This window comes from Heterodontus francisci, chromosome 1, assembly GCF_036365525.1.
Source record: "Heterodontus francisci isolate sHetFra1 chromosome 1, sHetFra1.hap1, whole genome shotgun sequence".
Taxonomy (NCBI): Eukaryota; Metazoa; Chordata; class Chondrichthyes; order Heterodontiformes; family Heterodontidae; genus Heterodontus; species Heterodontus francisci.
In genome coordinates this window covers 267,401,313-267,421,243 of record NC_090371.1, presented here as the reverse complement: position 1 = coordinate 267,421,243, position 19,931 = coordinate 267,401,313, and the positions used below count along the sequence as shown (strand labels likewise).

The following is a 19,931-nucleotide window of genomic DNA, read 5'->3' as shown; positions in this document are numbered from 1 at the left end:
TACCGATAGGCAGAAATAAGTGTGTTGCTTAACCGTACAAGTGTCTGAGATCAGTGAACGCGACAGCTAAGCCAGTTAGCAGATATCACAGTTTGTGCAAATGCAGGATCCAAGTGGAACAGATAACCTTGCTGCCAAATGAGCCCTTCAACCCAACTCAGAAGCTAACTCCTGAGTCCCATAGATGGAAGGAGATTGACTCAACCATGCTGCCCATAACAGCAAGGTTCTATAAACTATGAAAACATTACTAAACACCTGTACTGAAACTTTAACCTATTTAACAAACCGACTATCAAATGCTAGGTTAATCTCATTCAATATTTAAATTAGTATTGTGCTGTTATAGTCAATAAATAGTTGTTAGTGCATAACTGGTTGTTTGTTTGACTTTGTTAATTCATCAATTAGTTCGCTTGCAGGTATCTCCACTGAGGGCGAGTAAGATACACTCAAATTTAATCCAAAATGGGTAATGTAAGATGGTTCAGTCAGAGACTCAGGTATCATTCACTCCTAGACCTAATAATGGGCGGTAAAGACTCCAGATGGTTCGTCATTGAGGAGTTAAGCGAGAGGGGTTAAGAATATATCTTATTCCTTTGTATATCTGTCGGAATACCAAACTCAGTGTCCTCACAATAATCAGGAGTGGCAAATCTGTCTGATTTTTCTCTTCCTTACCAGAGGGATTTCAGGGCAAATTGTCACATCACTTACTATTGCTTTGGGTTAGAGTGATTAATTTAGCAGAACGTGGGGATGTTGGCTGATATTGATAATACAGTAGCATGTTGCAAGGCATTTACCCACTGACCATCAGGGGAATTGTTTGTGATCATTTAATATATCGAAACTTTCAATTCTGTTAACTAATCAATCAACAAAATGATCCACTAGTGTAGACGCAAAGTGGAGTTAATAAGAAAAAAAAATGCAACTGCAAAGAACCAATTCAGCATTCAACATTCCCAAATGATTTCCAGACTGCACTGATCAATCTGTTACTTTGCTTTTCCATAAAAACTAGCACGGGCGTATCCACTGAGGTCATGGGCTCTGGCATAAAATACTGTGACAAATGCTTCAAATTCCTCTTCCTCTGATGAGTTTCTTAACACCTCAGCAGATGCTATCCTTCAGCAATGGGAGTTTAACACAGTTCCATTTCAGCTTGAAGTAGCAGTTAGCATCTGCCACAGCTACTTCTCATAATGCTCCAGCTTAGTTTTTCCTTCCCCAAGTATTAACTTGTATCTCTCTGCTGGAGTATTTTGAATGTATATTTAAAAAAAAGGAAATGCTGCCGACTTGTAATCTCAATCTGCTTTAACTGCAACTCCTACCTAAATTCCAAAAAGGCAACATTTGCTTACAGCTGGCAGGGTGGGGTGTTCCCTCAATCTCCAGCCATTACTTTGGCTGAACCCCAGAAGAATGGCATAACACACTTTCTCCAAAGCTATGGTCGGAAGATTGGGAGAACCCCATGTGGAAATTATTGGTGAAAATGTTATATCAACAAGAGTCATGTGCCAAAGTACAGATGCACTGACCTCTCTTCTATAGTGTTGTTCAAAACATTCAGAACTATAGTCAAGAGGCTGAGGGAAAATAAATGTTTTCTATGTTTTTCTCAAGACAATCAATGTGCAGTTTGTAAGGATGATAGCTTTATTCATTAAGTGTCCGTACACTACGTTCCTTCACATTCAATTAGCGTCCTCCGAATTCCCTTTCCTATACAAGCTCATTCACATTCTGTTTGACTTAAATATGCATAGAAACTGGAAGAGATAAAATTGCATTTCACTTACTTTTCTGACAATGTGTTCTCTTCTCTCACTGATCAATTTGCAATGCATTAGTTTCTTCTCTTGATCTATGACCTCATCTAACCTCAGCTTCACAACAAGTATTTCTTGCTGTATCTTCTCCAACAGTGACTCCACCTGACCTTCTGTGAGGTAACCAGCACTGAAATAAAAAAAATACATCTCAAGAAATATTTCAGAAGTATTTAAAGTGAGAACACATAAACTTACCATTGCCTGCAGCATTTACAAATACAAAAAACTCTGATAAAATACATATAAAATATGCCTCTATATACATGTACCTACATTTTTATTGTATTCTTCTGTTGGGCTTCTGCGCTGTTTTACTTCTCATAACAGGTTTACATTCAGAACAAACTATGTATAGAACTATTTTCCGAAACACTGCTTCATGAGTTTGTATTGAATTTTGATATATAGTGGACATTTGCAAAACTTTCTTATTCCAAACAATTATCAATCTGTTGAGGACAGGTCCGACTTTTCTCCTTTGGGATTTGGATTTTAAAACAAGACAGTTGATGAAATTAAAGCCAGCTATAAAAGCTTTAAATGAAATGAGCTTGAACTGTTTCAAAAGTTTCTCACATCCCCAAATACACGTAGAAGTGGCACTAATTAAGCACTAATTATACTTATGTGTCAGTCTCACTAGACAGCTCACCAGCTAGGAAACAGAAATGTCAAGTTGGCCCATTAGAGACTGCATTTTTTGGTTTTGTTGATGAATATTACTGGAGCAATGTTATACTGGCCAATCTGTACCTGAAGTGAGGATGTTTAATGTTGACTCTAAATAAAAAAAGTGGAATAGTACCATACTCTGAAGGCAGGTACTTTCATTTTGCCGAGCACAATTTATCCTTCTCTTACAGCACCCCTCCCCCCACCTCCAAAATAAATTTTTAAAATTCACTGAAGTCAGATGTTTCAGAAGAGGGCAGTGATTATATCTTCTAGTAGTTGATCAGTCAACTCTCTCTGATGCCTGCATGTTGCTACTTCTATTACTCCTCTTCTCTTTCTGTCTTAGATTAGTCAAAACTCCTATAATGTATTATGTTATGCAGGCCCCCACCTGCCAAGAATAAGGCATTTTAATTTTGCCACATGGACATTAAGGCTGAATTTTATGCCGCCCCATCTAGTTGGATGGTGGCGTGGGGGCGGCGTAAAATTGAGCAGGAGGCTCCAGGAGGCTTACCCGCCTGCGCCCGCCTCCGGTCAACTTTACAGTGGCCACTTAATGGCCCTCGTCCACCTCCACAGGTATTTTACCCATGGCAAGCGGGCGTGCTAGGGACGTGAAAGGCCGCCCAGCAAAAGCTGCCAGCCTTTCTGTGCCCGGGGGCGGGGGGCGGGGTGGCCATGGCAGTTGGGCACAAGGTGCCCAATTAAGGGCTGCCCCCACCTCCCAACCAAACCCCGGGTCCCAAGACCACCCCCCTTCCCGCAAACGACCACTCCAGCCTCACCGGGAAAGGACCGATCTCCCTGGTGAGGCAAGCCCGACTTACCTTTGTTTCTGTATCCCTGTCGTCGGCTGGGCTGCAGTCCCAGCAGTGGCCACCACTCCCGGTGACGCTGCTGGGACTAAGAGCTGCCGGCCCACTGATTGGCCGGCAGATTACTGAGGCAGGACTTACTCCCTCAAACGGGTTGAAGTCCCGTCTCGGGACAATTGCAGCCTGGGGACCATTAAAATACGGGACGGATCCCCAGGCTAGGCCGGTGGTGAATTCCCATCCGCTTAAGGTAAAATCCAGTCCAAAATTTCAAATTGTTGCTGGGAAGAAGAGAAGGCCTGTTACAGGGACTGCCAGACCTTGGCTGGAAAAAAACATTTACATGCTAACAGACATTGAAGGCAGGGAAGCACATTCCATTCCCTGCTAAGACAATACAATACACAGAGCCAAGACATGGTCAGACCAGTTAGTCACATGACTAACCTGCTTGGCAAGCTGGGGGGTTTCTGAATTGTACAGTTTGAACTGAGAGCCTGCAGAAAGCAGAATGCTCCTGGACTGAAGAAGACCTCCTGTCTGTCTGTCTACTCCCATCTCTTTCTCACGGAACTCCAAAACCCACTGAAGACACATGAACCCCAAGACAGAAAAGTCTCCTACAGTGAACAAGGTTTAAGAATAATACTGGGCCCCAACAAAAAGCAAGGTCTACCTACAATCAAGGGCTCTACAGCAAGCTCAAAGCACATTAACAAAAAACCCTCTTCAGAGAATGCCTTAAACTTTTCGCCTTTATTTTTCTTCTGCTCTTTCTGTCCCTATCTGCATGTGTGTATCGTATATGCATGTCAGCGTGGGCGTGTCGTGTATCTGTAGGCGTTATCCAAAGTAGAGTTTAAGTTTAATAAATTTCAATCTTTCTTCTTTAAATCTAAGAAAGCTTGTGTATGCTGGTTTCTTTACCTTCTAATTGGAAAGCTGTGAACAAGGATTCACCAGGGGTGAGCTAAAAACACGGCGTGTTTAAAATAAAACCCTGTTACAGTAAGACCACGTGAAGGCTGAAGGGAACCCCAGACCTCCTTCTCACCTGGTCGTAACAGTTATAACAGATGAATAGAGAATTCAAGCCATATTTTAATGCAGTGAAAGAATAACTTACTATTTTTGTCAAGTAGCAACAATTACCAAAAATAAAATGCACTAATTTTTTTTAAACAAATTATATATTTGGCATTCTTTATAGTTTCCTTTTCTAACTCTTTCACTAACTTTAGTTTGTTCCCTGTTCTCGTAAAGATATTGACCCGCTTACTGGGCTACAGATTCATGGGTGCTGGCTTTTAGTCATGTGTGCGTCTTGAGAGTGACGATAAATGTCAACAGGCGATTCCTCCATTGGGTATCACCACCAAGTCAGATCTTGTTCTTACCCAATGTCCACACATGTACCTGTCCAGCAGGGTTGCAATTACAAAAGTTACAAAGTATTTACAGCACAATTCAGGCCATTCAGCCCAACAGGTCCATCCTGGTGTTTATGCTCCGTATCAGCTTCGAACCACCTCCTTCATCTAAACCCATCAACATATCCTTCTATTTCTTTCTCCTTCATGTGCTTAATTAGCTTCCCCTTAAATCCATCTATGCTATTTGCCTCAATTACTTCCCGTGGTAGCGAGATTCACAATCTAACCACTCTGGGTAAAGATGCTTCTCTTGAATTCCTTATTGGATTTATTAGTGACCATCTTATTGTTATGGCCAGGTAGGTGATGGCATAGCTGGTTTCCACTATTCACCTCCCAACTGACCACAGCAAGAGCTTTTCATTACTAGTGTTTTAACCCCTTGTGTTTTATTTGCCAAAAAACAGTGACAGGTTTTCTTGAAGGTTCAAAACAGCATATTAAATATTTATTAAACAATACTCATTCCCTGAAAATGGTCGCAACACCACTCACGCGCACATTCACACTCACATGCACTCTCAAGATACGAGAGATAGAAAAGTACAGAGCAAGTGGTGTTCAGGGTCCAGGTTGTGAAAGTCTGTTGTTTCAGGAATAACTTGTAGGATTCCCTCAGGAGGTGAATTTTAAAGCTGCAGGCCTGTTTACTGGTTGTTTGGCAGTAATCGGGCTGTCGCAGTCTCCTGGTGATTCACTTTGGGATGAAGACAGTGCTGATGTCTTAGGTGAATTATCATCGGTGGAAGAGTAATTTTAATAAAGGCACTTTCTTGTCTCTGCTATAGATAGCTTCCAACTTGTCTCAGCAGGGTTCAACCAGGGCTGGAACCAATCTCTCTCTCAGCCTTGCTAGAATTCAAAAAAAGCGTTTTTGTTGTACTGTGTGGCTGAGGACAGACCAGACTGATAATGCTGTCTCTAGTCCTATCCTGAAGAGACTCCTCCTTTGTTCCTCAAAATGATTACCTTTTAAGATGAATTTTACAAGGGTTGGCTTTGCCCATGTGACTTCAGTTTTCAGTCCCAGCTTGGCTGATGATGGCCCCATTCTGAGATGATGAGTGTGGTTCACACTCCATTGTAATGGAGGTTATTCAGAGATGAAAAGTCTGAGAAAGATCTTGTCTCATTGTTTGAGTATAGCTCACATCAAGGTGTGATTATCTGCCACATTTCTATGCAGACAGGGCCTAATGGGTTTTCCGTCTTAATAGACACGGATGTGGGTTTGAGTACAAAAGGTGCTGAAGGTCATGCGTCTTGTCCTCTATTTTGTTGACAGTACATGTCCCAGTCTTTTAAAAATTGTTCCAATTTTTGTAACTCTTCAGTTTGGTGATCCATGATGCTGCTTCGAACTAGCAGCAGTCCCTGCAGTGACTACCGCTCCCAGTGGCACTGCTGAGAGTAAGGAGTGATGGAATGTTACGTGAGGATGGAGGCCCCGACCTTCGGCTGAAAAGTTGGGGGCGAGCCCACCTGTGATGGGCCTCGCAGTTTGCCCCGGGTGGGACATCTGTTCCTCTGAGACAGGAAGTTCCACCTCCAGGAACTGCTGGTAGAGCTCCCCTGCCTCCTGCTCACAAGGAGGCCGCCTGGCTTTACTGGGCGGCCTCCCCAGGTGACGAGGTTCCTTTCCGCTGCTGAAAAAACGAACTGCAGCGGCGGGAGGAGGCCCTTAAGTGGCAATTAATTGGCCACTTAAGGACCTCAATTGGCCTGGGATGGGCAGGCAGGCCATTGTCAACCTCCCCGCTGCTTGTAAAATGGCAGCAGAGGTGAGTAAGCGATGGGAACGACACCCCCCGCCTCCCACTGGATTTTACACACCAGCATCCCCCCACCACCTCCAGTCCGCTCCCAGGGCGGAGGGGGGACATAAAATTCCCACCCAGGGTTCTATACAAGTTTAAAAAAACCTTTCTGCTTTTCAATTCTATCCCTCTAGAAATTAACTCCAGTGCTTTGCTTGCTTTTGTTATGCCCTTACTAAATTGCTTCGCTACTTTTCATGATCGGAGTGTCTGTACCCCAGGTCCCTCTGTTACTCTACCCCATTCAAACAATTATTTTCCAAGGAGTATGTGGCTTCCTTATTCTTCCTACCAAAGTGTATTACCTTTCACTTCATTATATTTAAGTTCATTTGCCAATTACACAAATAATCTGCAAGTTTATTAATATCGTCCTGTATTTTGTCGCAGTACTTCACTGTACTAACTACAGCCTCCAATTTTGTCTCATTCACAAATTTTGGAACTTGCTTCTAATTTCTGAGTCAAAATCGTTTTTGTAAATTAGGATTGGAAAACTGTGCTAATTTTCCCCTCCTTGCCTTAAGGGCATGAAGCTACTGTAATCCTGGCTGAGATCAACTGAATAAGCACAAACCAGGTAATGGAGCTTGTATGGTCTGTATGGATCAGCTACTCCAAACCAAACTTCTTGCCCTTCCCTATCTCTGTAACCTCCTCCAGCCCTACAACCCTGACAGCTCTGCATTCCTCCAATTCTGGCCTCTTGTACATCCATGATTTCCTTTGCCCCCCAACCATTGGCAACCTTGCCTTCAGCTGTCCTGGCTCTAAACTCCAACGCTCACTAAACCTCTCTGCCTCTTTACTTTTCCTCCTTTAAGATGCTTGTTTAAATCTACCTTTCTGAGAAAGCAATTGGTCAACGAATATCTCCTTATGTGGCCCTCTGTCAAATTTTGTCTGATTACAGTCCTGTGAAGTGCCTTGGTATGTTTTTCTATGTTATGGCACTATATGAATGTAAGTAGTTCTATTTCTATTACAGCTTAAAATAAACTTTTTGAATCACTCGGCAAATCAGTTTTGTTCTTTCAAGTTTTTCCCTTACTCTCCTGTTTCATGCTGCATATAGTACCACAGTTTCTTGTGTGAGTACCTGTCAGGCTATATCACTTGGGGTGGGAGAAGAATCACTCCCAACTATAAACTCATCCGAACCTGGTGTCCATTCATACCAACTTCACAGAGGGTGATTGGCCAACGAACAAAAGCTGGACGCCTGGCTGACTTTCTGACTTATCACTTGTGACGCAAACTGGATTGGTGTCCCGACTACTAAAAACTCATTCTGGAACCATGTGGGCCTGTGTGGCTCTCCACCATAGCATGGGGTATATTTACACAATGCACTGTCAGCAGTATTGTTCCTTTATATACTTTGGTAGACTTTAAGCAATTGTTACACAAGTGACTGTGAGTATTCCCTTTGAGGCAAACCAAACACATCAGGAATTAAATGAAGTTCAACTAATACAAAGCAGGATAACACAAGAGTAGCTGAACATTGTACATTTCATATCTGTCACGCACACAAGAAGTGAGATGATAGAACAAACATGGAATAATTTTGAAGAGTTTTGAAAAATGGACTTGGTCTTCAAAAAATGAACCTTTATTTTAAAAAGTGGCCAAAGAAAAAGGGGATTGGCCTTTTGTATATTCAAACGATCTGACAAAGACAAAAGATGAATCTTCGAAGCTAAAATTTGTTAATGGAACCCATCCTACACCTATCCTAAAACATTCAAAAATTCAGAAACAAAGGAGGTGTGAAGTAGCCATGGCCTGGGCCATGGTGCGATCACCATGGGGAAGAAACCAGAGCAACTCCGAACAGGAGGCAAGAGATAACAGCTTTTCCTTAAAAATGGACAGCCATGGAGGGAGGGAGTGAGAGTGGGAGGGAGGGAGTGAGAGGAGAGAGAGAGACACCCAGGATGGAGCAACATCTAACAGCTTGCATATCCAGCAAGGCAGAAAACACATGCCCTGCTGAAAAAATCCAACATCTACATTATACAGCAGTGAGGGCTAGAAATAACCCATCATCTTCAACAGAACTTTCAATCAAGAGAGAAATCTTCCATCGTCTCTGGCCTGCATCCATCCAGAACTTGATTCTCAAGACAATTCAACAGGTTTGTCATAACCTTTCCCCCCCCACTGAAAGCCATCTTACTTTTTCACTTCTCTATCTGTTTCTTCTTTTGTGTGCGTGTGTGCGCGAGCAAATGTGTAAGTGGTTGCAGTTATGACAATTTCAGGATAAGGTATATTTATCAATAAACAACTGATTTAATGTTTTTTAAAACCTGCAAGAAAACCTGTCACTGTGTGTTTATTTGAGAAATAAAACACCAAGGGGTAAAACTCTAATACAAATATACTTGTTGCAGTCAGGTGGGGAGTTGAACAGTGGGAACAACCCACATCACACCATGTGGCCATAACAAATTGGGGGCTCGAAGCCAGGATCTGAAACACCAGATAAATGAGAGATTTGGAAAATGGGAGGAGAATTAACCTCTAAAATTGTGGAAAAATAAACTAACACGTTTTCTTGTATTCTTTTTTCTCTCTACAGTACTAATAATCAATGTAAGGAAAAACAACAACTTATACTGCATGAGAAATGTGTGTTGCTGGAAGAGTTTAAAAATAGCATCCCAAGTAATACAAGAACCCACATCGAAGAACAAATAGGCACAAGAGTGAGAAGCAGCTAAAATGGCCGATGACTATGAATTAACACATAAATCCCTAACTTCGAATAAATTTAGGTCTTGTAACTCATACAAGCTCGGGAGAGATAGCAGGGTTGCACAGGAAGCAGGGATAAGCTTGATAGAAAAGGAGAGCAGGGAAGGAAAACCAACCATCTCCAACTTTTAAAAGAAAGAACCCAGGGGATAAACCAGTAGGGGTCTGCCCGACGTGTTTCCAGTGTGGCAAATCTGGGCATGTCCAGGCCAATTGTTGGTATGCCAAAAATCCAGCAGAAGGTGCTGCAGTCAAGCCTACGTCACTGGCTTTGAAAGTGATTAAACCTGTGTACTGAAAGAACTCAAGAGCAGAGCACATATCAGAACTTTGCACAAAGGAAAAATTATTCCTTTTGTGTCCCAGGCACCAGACAAGGTGATAACCATCCTCAATCGGATACCGGTTGTTTTGAAACCCTACTGGCAGCCAAACAGAAATACCACCGGAAAGCAGAACAAATACAACGGTATTAGTAAAAGGGCTTACAGGCAAATGCTTGGAAGTTCCTTTAGTTAATTTACCTTCAGAGCAAGTTGGTCAATGGGTAGTGATAGTCCAAATCATTCCAAGCTTACCCATGCAGGGGGTAGACTGATTGTTGGGCAATGATTTGGCAGAAAGCACAGTATTGTACCTAGACTGTCCAGAGCAGTCCACAGAGAAGCTATGGGGTGAATACAAAACTCTGTGCAATTGCAGAGGGCTGGGGGCGTCCCAAACATCCGACAGGGGCAACAGAGCCAGAAGAATTTAAAAGGGCCCAGAGAGAACCAAAAAGATTTAAAGAAGCCAAGATAATAACCGCAAAAGCTGAAAGAAAAGCGATATGGTTAGCTGAAAAATTTTATAGAGATTGAAATAAGGACAAGGAAAGTTCCCAAATAAGAAAGCCAAGAGTGAGAGAGATGCCTTACCTTGTCAAAGTGCCACAAGGGAGTGCAATGGAAGCTGAAACATCTGTGAGCAATAGTGTCCCAAAGGACATAGGGCAGATTAGGGAAACACCTCGCTCTGAAGTAAAAGGAAAAGGGAAGGTAACATAACCTAAAGTGAACCACATTTATGAAAATCTCAAGAAAACTGAAAGTGAAGTCAGCATGGACCTACCCAATAAAGAATCACACTATCAGATTTCAAAGCCAAAACTGTAGGAATAGTGTAGGTCAGATGGTTTCACAGGTCGGCGCAACATCGAGGGCCGAAGGGCCTGTACTGCGCTGTAATGTTCTAATTCTAATCAAATCCAACAATTTAGAGTCAGAACTCAGCAAGAACAAGCAGCAGGAAGAAATCCCAGACACATTCCAGGTGCTAAAAAAACAATGCATCACCCACTATCACCCTAGAAATAAGAACGATCAATGTGCCAGAACCTGAATGGTTGATGCCATGAATAGTGGAAGCAGTAGTTAAGGGGTTAAAGCTTGTACAAGCAGAAAACCTCACACCAAGCAGTAACAGAAATGTGAATACTACAAGCTTCATCAACAATCACATGGTCCTGGAGATTAACATTCCCAAAGTAATAGTACGACAGAAACTACAACTCCATTTGACAACAGATAACTAAAAGAAATGCAATTTTTTGATGGACCTCCTCCAAAGGAAGGACACTGAGTAAAAAAAAAAAAGACTGGAAGCTTGAGGAGTAAATGAAATGAATATATAAAGTGGTGTGACCCTAAACTGTCTTATTGTTTCTTTTTTCCCCTCCTTCTAAACCTAAAGAAAAACAAACATAAAAATGAAATCCAAGGACTTTCATTTTTTCCCTATTGTAGGAGGTGTCACACACACTGGAAGTGAGATGATACAACAGTCATGGAATACTCTGAAGAGTTTTGAAAAACGGACTTGGTCTTTTAAAAAAAAAATGAACCTTTATTTTAAAAAGCCAAAAATGGTCCAAAATGGCTGAAGTAAAAGGGGACTGGCCTTTTGCATATTCATAACTTTCTGACAAAGACAAAAGACAAATCTTCAAAGCTAAAAGATGTTAATGAAACCCATTCTACACCTATCCTAAAATATTCCAGAATTGAATGTCTCCTTCTGAAGCAAAGGAGGTGTGAAGTTGTCACATCCTGGGCCATTGTGCAATCACCATGGAAAGAAATTAGAGTGTCTCCTAACAGGAAGTGAGAGAGAACAACAGTTCCTTAAAAAAAGACAGCCAGAGAAAGGAGAGACTCACCCAGGATAGAACAACATCTAATAGGTTGCATGACTAGCAATCCAGAAAACACATGCCCTACAGAAAAAATCCGACATCTACATTATCCAGCTATGCGAGCTAGAAGTAACCCACCGTCTTCAACACAACCTTCAATCAAGAGAGAAATCTACAATCATCTCAGGCCTGCATCCATCTGAAACTTGATACTCAAGAGAATTCAACAGGTTTATCGTAACCTTTCCCCCCCACTGAAAGCCACCTTCCTTTTTCACTTCTCCATCTGTTTCTTCTTGTGTGCGCACGCATGAGCGAATGCATGAGTGGATGAAGTTGTGACAATTTCAGGATAAGGTGCATTGCTCAATAAACAATTGATTTTCTGGTTTTTAAAACCTACAAGAAAACCTTTCGCTGTCTGGTTATTTGAAAAATAATACACCAAGGGACTAAACTCTAATACAAATACACTTGCTGTGGTCAGGTGGGGAGTTGAACAGTGGGAACCACCCATGTCATACCACGTGGTCATAACAAATTCATGAAATGAGTATTATGATAGCGACTTCTGATCTTTGGCTTCATGCCTTAAGAGAAGAAAGGAATAAATAATTTTCTGCTAATCAAAAAGAACTACATATTCAAAAATCCCAGAAACTTAACAAATACACATTCATAAGTGAAGCACCGGTGTGAAACTGATTTGCAGACAAACAAATTTCAAGTTCAGAGAGTAAATAACCAATTAAATATTTAAACAGCATGACTTGATCCTACAAAGATACCTTAGTCGTATTTCAGTCGAGAACACGGCAACATACAGTTTCTTCACTAAGTGTTTTTAAGACCACGATCAGCACACCCATGCTGCAGGATGCTGATGCACTAATTTACTGCACCATGGGAGTTCTCGGTCCTGTGCCCATCATTCTTCACATGGACAGTATAATTGATTGAATCATCAGGGAGAACCAAAAGGCAGATAGCTGCTTTTGAAATGGGGAGGAGGGTTGAGGGGAGGTTAAGAAAAAAATCAGCTACAAGTCCCATCAATCTAGACTGCTGCTGTGCACATTCTGTAGAAATCACTTACTCATGCTTTCAGATGGAGAAGAGTGCAGGCATGGAGGAAAAAAGGATTAAACTACTTAAATTGTTCTAAAATCAAATAGAAATACAAATACCTATATTGCTTAACTATAGCCTTTCTGAATTTTGGAATATGGAACACATGCATTTTTCTAAGTACTACTCCATAAAATGTTCAAGAGTATACAGAGATGCATATTAACTATGAAAACTCATGAAAACTACTAAGCATATTCTGAATGATACACATCGATTATCCAAGTTTCTTTCTCACCTATTTGTCAACTTCGAACTTCTGCTAAAAATCTGTGTCTAAGCTATCAACAACAAAAACTCAAGTTATTAAACTGTTAAACAGCAATCTATAACTAAAAGGAAAAAAAAGGCTTTTATTAGAGTTAGGGCTGAATTTTACGAGCGTGCTGCAAATCGCGGCGGCGCACTTTGAAGTTGGTGCTCCGCTCCGCCGTTGCTGAGCCCCGCGACAGTTTGTGTGGGGGCTCATTTAAATGGAGGGGGCGGAGCAGCCACCCCTGATGAAACAGAGGGTTGCTCCGGCCTGGCAACGGTATCCAGCGCCACCACACAGGTGCGCGTGGTATTCCCTGACAGGTTATTTGCATTTTAAAAGCGACATCACCTTTTACTTCAATAAAATCAGTTCATTACAAATCAAAGCTACTCTTCCACCCCCACAATGATGAAACAATACATTTATTTCCCTCCCACCCCCGAAAAACTATTTTTGCCGGTCGCAACCTTTCAACCCCGAACTTTTCACTCTATGCCCTTCAACCCCTTCCCACCATCCCCTCAGCTAATTGAATCAATTTTCAACGCTCCCCCCTCTTCTGCCCTGAGAATTTCGCTGATTCCCCCTCCCCACCAGTGTCATGCCTCGGATGTCCATGTGGACATCCGAAGGCACCGGAGTTCCAGCTGACAACCAGAATATCGGCGTGGGACAGCCGTCGGGACCAGGTACATTTATTTGCATGGTTTTTCATTCCTTTTAATATTAAAACGAAGGCCCTGCCCGGGGGCTTCACCAAGGCCTCGCTGCCGCCGATAAAATGCGGTGGGGCCTTCTCCCGGAAGAATTTCCCAGGCCACCCTGCCACGATCCAGTGCTGGAGGGCTAATAAAATACAGGCCTTAGACTCAGGGCACAGAAATTCTGTGGTGAGGCAGGGACAGCATAAAGGAATAGAATAAAGGTTGCATAGTGCTTAGTGCACACATCCGAGTACATTGATTTCTGTTCCTATTGATTTTCCTTTCATGCTCTGTTAGATTAAAGCCTAGTAACTGCTGATGTGCACAACAGACAACAAAGACTAAATAAGTAGTCATGCTGTGGTCTGTTTTGTGCGCCTTGCCTGCACAATTAATGCCCTTGTTTTTGCTCAACCCAACATCCTTGATTAAAGTTCCCCTGTGCATTTCTGAAGGACATAAAATGTACACCAGTTAATGGCACCCTGTTGATGGGAGCATCCATTTAATGCAATAATTGTTCAGACACCAAATTATTTCTTTTTGAATTCAATAAGAAATAGTTTATAGCACACTCTAAACAACAGTTGTTTTATTATAGTTAGAAATCTAAGCCAACAGATGAACCATCATCTAAAACCTCCAATGGGATATGACAAATATAGGGTGAAAAGTAATGGACCAAATGTTTTGCACATGAAGAAAAACAACTATCAAATACAACAAGAACAGCATCTCATTTACCGATTAGGCACACTACAGCCTGCCGGACTGAACATTGAGTTCAATCATTTCAGAGCATGACAGCCCCCCATTTTACTTTTATTTTTAGTTATTTTTTCTTCCTTTTTTTTTTACATTCTTTTTTACAATCCTTTTTTTTTTGCATTTATTTCATTTCATCTTAGTTTGTTCAGTTTGCTTACCCACTGTTTCTTTCAGGTTTGCACTTGCTGCTGTTCAATATTCAGTGTATTTACACCTAATCTGTACTCATGCTTTGTCTTTCAACACACCATTAACATATTGTTTGCCTTTGCTCCATGACCTTTTGGTCAGCTATGTGGCCTGGTCCAATCTGCACCTTCTCCTTTGTTATCTCTTGCCCCACCCCCACCTCACTTGCTTATAACCTGTGACTTTTCTAATATTTGTCAGTTCCGATGAAGGGTCACTGACCCGAAACATTAACTCTGCTTCTCTTTCCACAGATGCTGCCAGACCTGCTGAGTGGTTCCAGCATTTCTTGTTTTTATTTCAGATTTCCAGCATCCGCAGTATTTTGCTTTTATCAAATACAACAGGTTGCAAAGCGAGTCATACACTGAATGCTTTCTCAGACAATATGGCTTGACCAATGAAGCTGAGCAGGCCCACAGAGCTTTGTAAATTGCAATCTCCCTGCCTAATGAGAGATTTCTCAAATGTAAGAAAAAGAGTGTCTGCAGCTTGAAAGCTAATTCTGAGGAAAACAGGATTCCATTTCACTGAAATCCAGTTCAATTCCAAAACAGGTTAAGAATATCAAATTCAACCAGTTTGGCAGAAAGGTGGAGAACACAGAGCAACTTTCTTTGGGGCCAATGTGGGCCATTAACAGGAAAACATTCCAATTTTGAATTCCCATTCTTTTGTTTTCAGATAGTAGAAAGCCTATAGACTATTATAGACCATGCTGAAAGCCCCAAATGGTCCACAAGTTAGTCAGATGACCAATTTGCATGGAAGGACCACTGCGGATGTCCATCGTAATTTCCTCTGGCTTCATGCTGCCCGGACATAATTCACCATCTACTTGGTCCCATTACAAACACTCATGTTTCACCCATCTGACAACGTGGGCGAGACAAGCAGGATCCCACCTTGACTGATCGTGTCAGCCTTCACTTTCATTGCTCCCTGGGGCTTCATGCTACCTTTTGACTCACACAAACCTTAGATTCCTTGGTTTGTATAGCTGCACTATAACTAATTTCATCAAATCATATTATACACTGATTGAAGGAGAGATGCAGGTGGGAAATCAAAGAGATCAAAATCCTTTAGCTGAACTGGTAAATGTCTGCAGCTCAAAAATGCTATTTTCATTCATTAAGACCCTACTTCCAAAGTCTGCACCAAATCAACTATGCAATCAACATTAGCACAATTGACAGAGTATAATGTTATCAATAGTATAATTTGGGTCCATGCAGGTAATGAAGAAAATGAAATTTGACAAGCATCTTCTTGGAAACAGCTAGTATAGAGTAAATAAAGCACTTTGAGTTGGACATCATCTTTCACAAATATATTGTAAAAAGCATTCTTGTTCACACATACAGAAAATATTTTGTTGCACAATAATAATTTGCTCCAAGTAAACACTGGTCTTTACCTGTATAGAATGTCATAGCTGCAATCAGTACCCATTGCACAGGAGCCAGGCAGTTCGTGATGCAGCATATGACAGCTCCATTGTACTATGCCACCAAACCACGATTAGCATTTAAACTTTGAGTTTATCCTCGAGTGTTTAGGGTCTTAGTTTCCAATGGTATATAAAACGGAAATATGCCTTTATATTTCTCTTCTCTCTCAATTTCTCCTTCCATCTTTGTTCCTTATTCTTTTTTCCTCAATACCCACTGACTAAAGTTTAGGCTTACAATAATTTTATTCAAGAAAAAAAAATCATTTAAATATTGCTGCAGACTAAACCAAAGTACCAATTTCATAAACTGTCAAAAAAATTAAACTCAGTCTAAAACACATTGGCAAACCAGTTATTCAACAAAACTACAGTACCACCCAAACAACTTTTCTATGTATTAAAAAAGGCAGTGTAAGATTATTCCTCCAATCAAAAAATGCTTCCAAGTAGTTGATTAAATCGTGTATAAATGCATTTTAAGTTGTGGTGTAGAAATTCTATTAAGCAAGTAGGAGAGGGGAAAAACTGCAAAGAATTGACACCCATTCGGACTATATTGATTTCTGAGAATATCGATTCTCCTTTCGTGCTCGGTTAGATTAAAGGAAAGCAATAACTGATGTGCACATGTCACAAAGACTTTGAAAGAAACCACTGCCTCCTTAGTACATTGTGTCACCAGTTTTGAAGTATTGATCTGATCTTGCTCAGATCTATATTTTTCATGCAAGCTAATTTGTGCATTCTTGCAGAAATAGTATTTTGTAAAACTTTTGCAAGCATTTATTTCCTTCATATTTTATTTCAATTATGTCAGCCCCCATAGGAATGAAAAATAGTTACAAGTAGCAAAAGCACAAAAAAGCAATTGAAATGAATGAATGTCAGTGTGTAGTTTAGTACAGCTCCTGGTTCATGAGGTTTTAGATAGGCAGTACGCAGCTTACTCTGGCTGGCTGAAACTTTGGGGATAATTTTAACCTGGATTGCTGGATGGGAAACCCACAGAATCGGGTGGAATGTTGGTTTTTACACCCTGTTCAATATTCGTCTTCATTGACTAGAGTCGAGGGTAAAACTGGGTGGTGTGTAAACAGTTAAATGAAAATCTTTAGGCAGAGCAGGCAGCATCATCCACGTTACGAAAAGAAGGTTTCTCTTTCTAATTATGTAAACATCTAATTACCCAAACATTTCAATTAATTTGGGGTAGATTTAACTAAAGTATCCATAGAAGCTAAAGAGACTCGCTGGACACACTTTACACCAATTTGATACCACAATGCAGTTACACTAGGTAGTGGCAAACCGAAACAATGGGAGGCTATCTCAACAGTCGGTCTCACCTCACTTGCTCCCACAGCCACTTGGGGGGCCCTAACTCTGGATTTACCCTATAGCTTCAGCATTGGTGTAAAGTGGGTCTGACACTAAAGCTCTAGTGGAAACGTATTTTGTTTCTGATCCAAATTGACTTAAGTCTTTCAACTCTGAGTCAGATCAGATATGAACAAATAAAGTTCTATTAAACTGCATGGGGCTGGGGCCGCAGGGATGTATGGCTCATGATTTAGGCAAGTTTAAATTTCTCATGCAATAAACAATTCTGCCATTTTATATTGAATGCATATCTGATAATTAAGTTGGTATTTCGAACTGCAACCATGAAATGCACAATTTAAAATTACAGATTTATAAACCTAATTATTTAGTGGGAGAAAGTGCAATAATAGTTTCATTATTTCCCTACACTGGAGCTGTACTGCAGTTGAACACTCATTGACATAACTGGTTCTAAATCTCCTTACAATTTACTTTTAGCCCTAAACAAGGATATGAACTGGGCAGCAACATGTTATGGTGCAAGGAAGGGCATGAAGTACAGAAGAGGAACAGGATCAAGTTGTTTACACCAACTAGACTAATCCAGAGCTTACTAACTGGTATTTGTTGGTTGGGAAAGATATAAATCATCTAAATAAAGAAATCTGAATTTGGCACCAGTATTACTGGAGCTTCTGAACAGACCCATGGCTAGTGTTTTGGACACTGATCTGTTGAACACCAATTGCTGACTATCATTTTAATTTTGGATAAGCTGCTTCACACTAAAGTAAAACTCAGCAGACAGGAAATCAGTGAACTATTCTTCAATCGTGATGCAAGTGTAAACAGTACGAATACTTCATTCCTAACAAGTTTATTAATGGGTTTTCTACAGATTAAAAATATTTAAAAAGTGACATATTTCGCAATAACTTGACTAAATTTATGTATAAAATTGCCTTCTAAATCTTTGAGTACCTTCACTGATGTTTTTAATTGAAGACCTCAACATCTCTCAAAACCTGGTAATGTGTTTGCTCCAAAATTAGTGTGTGACACTTAACACATTGGTATGAAACTCTCTGGCTGATTACTTTAATGGAGGCACTAACCAGTTTAAAATAAATGGCATTTTATATCTACATTAAATGCTCACACGCATGCCTTTCCACAGTATAATTTCAAGATCATCAGGCTGAATCTTAACACCCGAAAACTGGTGGGTTGGGGTCATGTCAGAGATTGAAATGCAAAAAATCCTAAACAGAAACCAAAGTCATCTTGAACTCACTCACTTCCAGTGTAAACGGTGCGAGATGAGGGGCAATCAACAAATGCAAAATAATCCAGTAGTATGAGAATTCTTGTATCATTTTATATTGTATCATTGTACTTTGTATCATACATGACACTCTTTTATCCTCTGGATACAGCTTTAATGAATAGATTAAATAGTTCAATTGCCCTGTGCAGACTGAAAAAATTCCTTCCAAAACATCTAGCCAATTGTATGTCCATAGCAACACTCATGCTGCATCGCTGAAGTTTAACATTTTTGTAAATATGTTTTTTTTTCCAAAGCTCATTAGGCGGAAATAGAAACTGCTTACAGCACTTGAGGGCCAACATCTTTCTAATATCAGAAGTAGCAATCTATTTAAAGCAAATGTAACTTGCTTTCTAACAATTGGATTAATTTGTGCTTTAGTTCAGTAACTGTAAGCATTTACCATGCTGCTAAACCCATAATGGAAAATGCAAAATGCTGGCAATATCACAAAACACATCTTCATTATCAAATACAATTTTCACTTTTTCCTTCAGCAGCAAAAGGATGGTAGAAGTTCTAATACTCAAAGACCTACTTGATTTTAAACTCAATTAAAATTACAATTGTAATGTGAAGAGTAATGTTCCACTTTGAGTCACATTCTTTATAAATTAGAAAACAAATCTTCTGAAAGACCATGATAATATTGATAATTATACAAGGAGACTCTGATGCTGACTCAGAGAAATCAAAAGGGGCTAATGATAAGTCATTTTCCCAATTATTGATTAGTTACTGAGTTGACACCTGATTGCATGCCAATTAATTAATCAAATCTAAAAGATTACAACAATTTGTTGCATTTACATAGCGCTTTTAAAGTAGTAAAACTTCTTAAGGGTCTTCATAGGAGCATTATCAAACGAAATCTGACACTGAACCACATAAGGAGATAGTCAAAGAGGTAGGTTTAATGAGTGTCTTAAAGGAAGAAGAGAGGTGGCAAGGCCTAACGATTCAGGGAGAGAATTCTAGAATTTAGGGCCTAGGTGGCTTTGTGCAGATCAGGGCCATCGCTTCCACTAACCTAGCCATACAGCCTTCTTCCAGAATACATTTCCAATGTGCAGTAGTAATGGAAAAGGCAACAGGGGAATCCACTGCAAACCTGCTCCCTGCCACCATGCAGCACCTGGGGAAGGGTTGGCCAGCAAGGTTTCGGGCCGGGCGGGAGAGATAAAGATTAAGGTTAGGTCAGGGGTGGCCCTCACTGTCCTACTTTCCAATAGTTGCAACCCGCAAGGG

The 19,931-nt window shown here is 40.6% G+C and overlaps 1 protein-coding gene across 4 annotated transcripts in view; it reads right to left on the bottom strand.

Moving 5' to 3' along the window:
- LOC137376222 (limbin-like) overlaps nt 1–19,931 on the bottom strand; it is a 211,705-nt gene that overhangs the window by 111,124 nt on the left and 80,650 nt on the right. For all 4 annotated transcript variants that reach the window (XM_068044349.1, XM_068044367.1, XM_068044359.1 and 1 more), the window contains one exon: nt 1,818–1,977. In XM_068044349.1, coding sequence (XP_067900450.1) covers nt 1,818–1,977 — 160 coding nt within the window. The remainder of the gene's footprint in view (nt 1–1,817; nt 1,978–19,931) is intronic.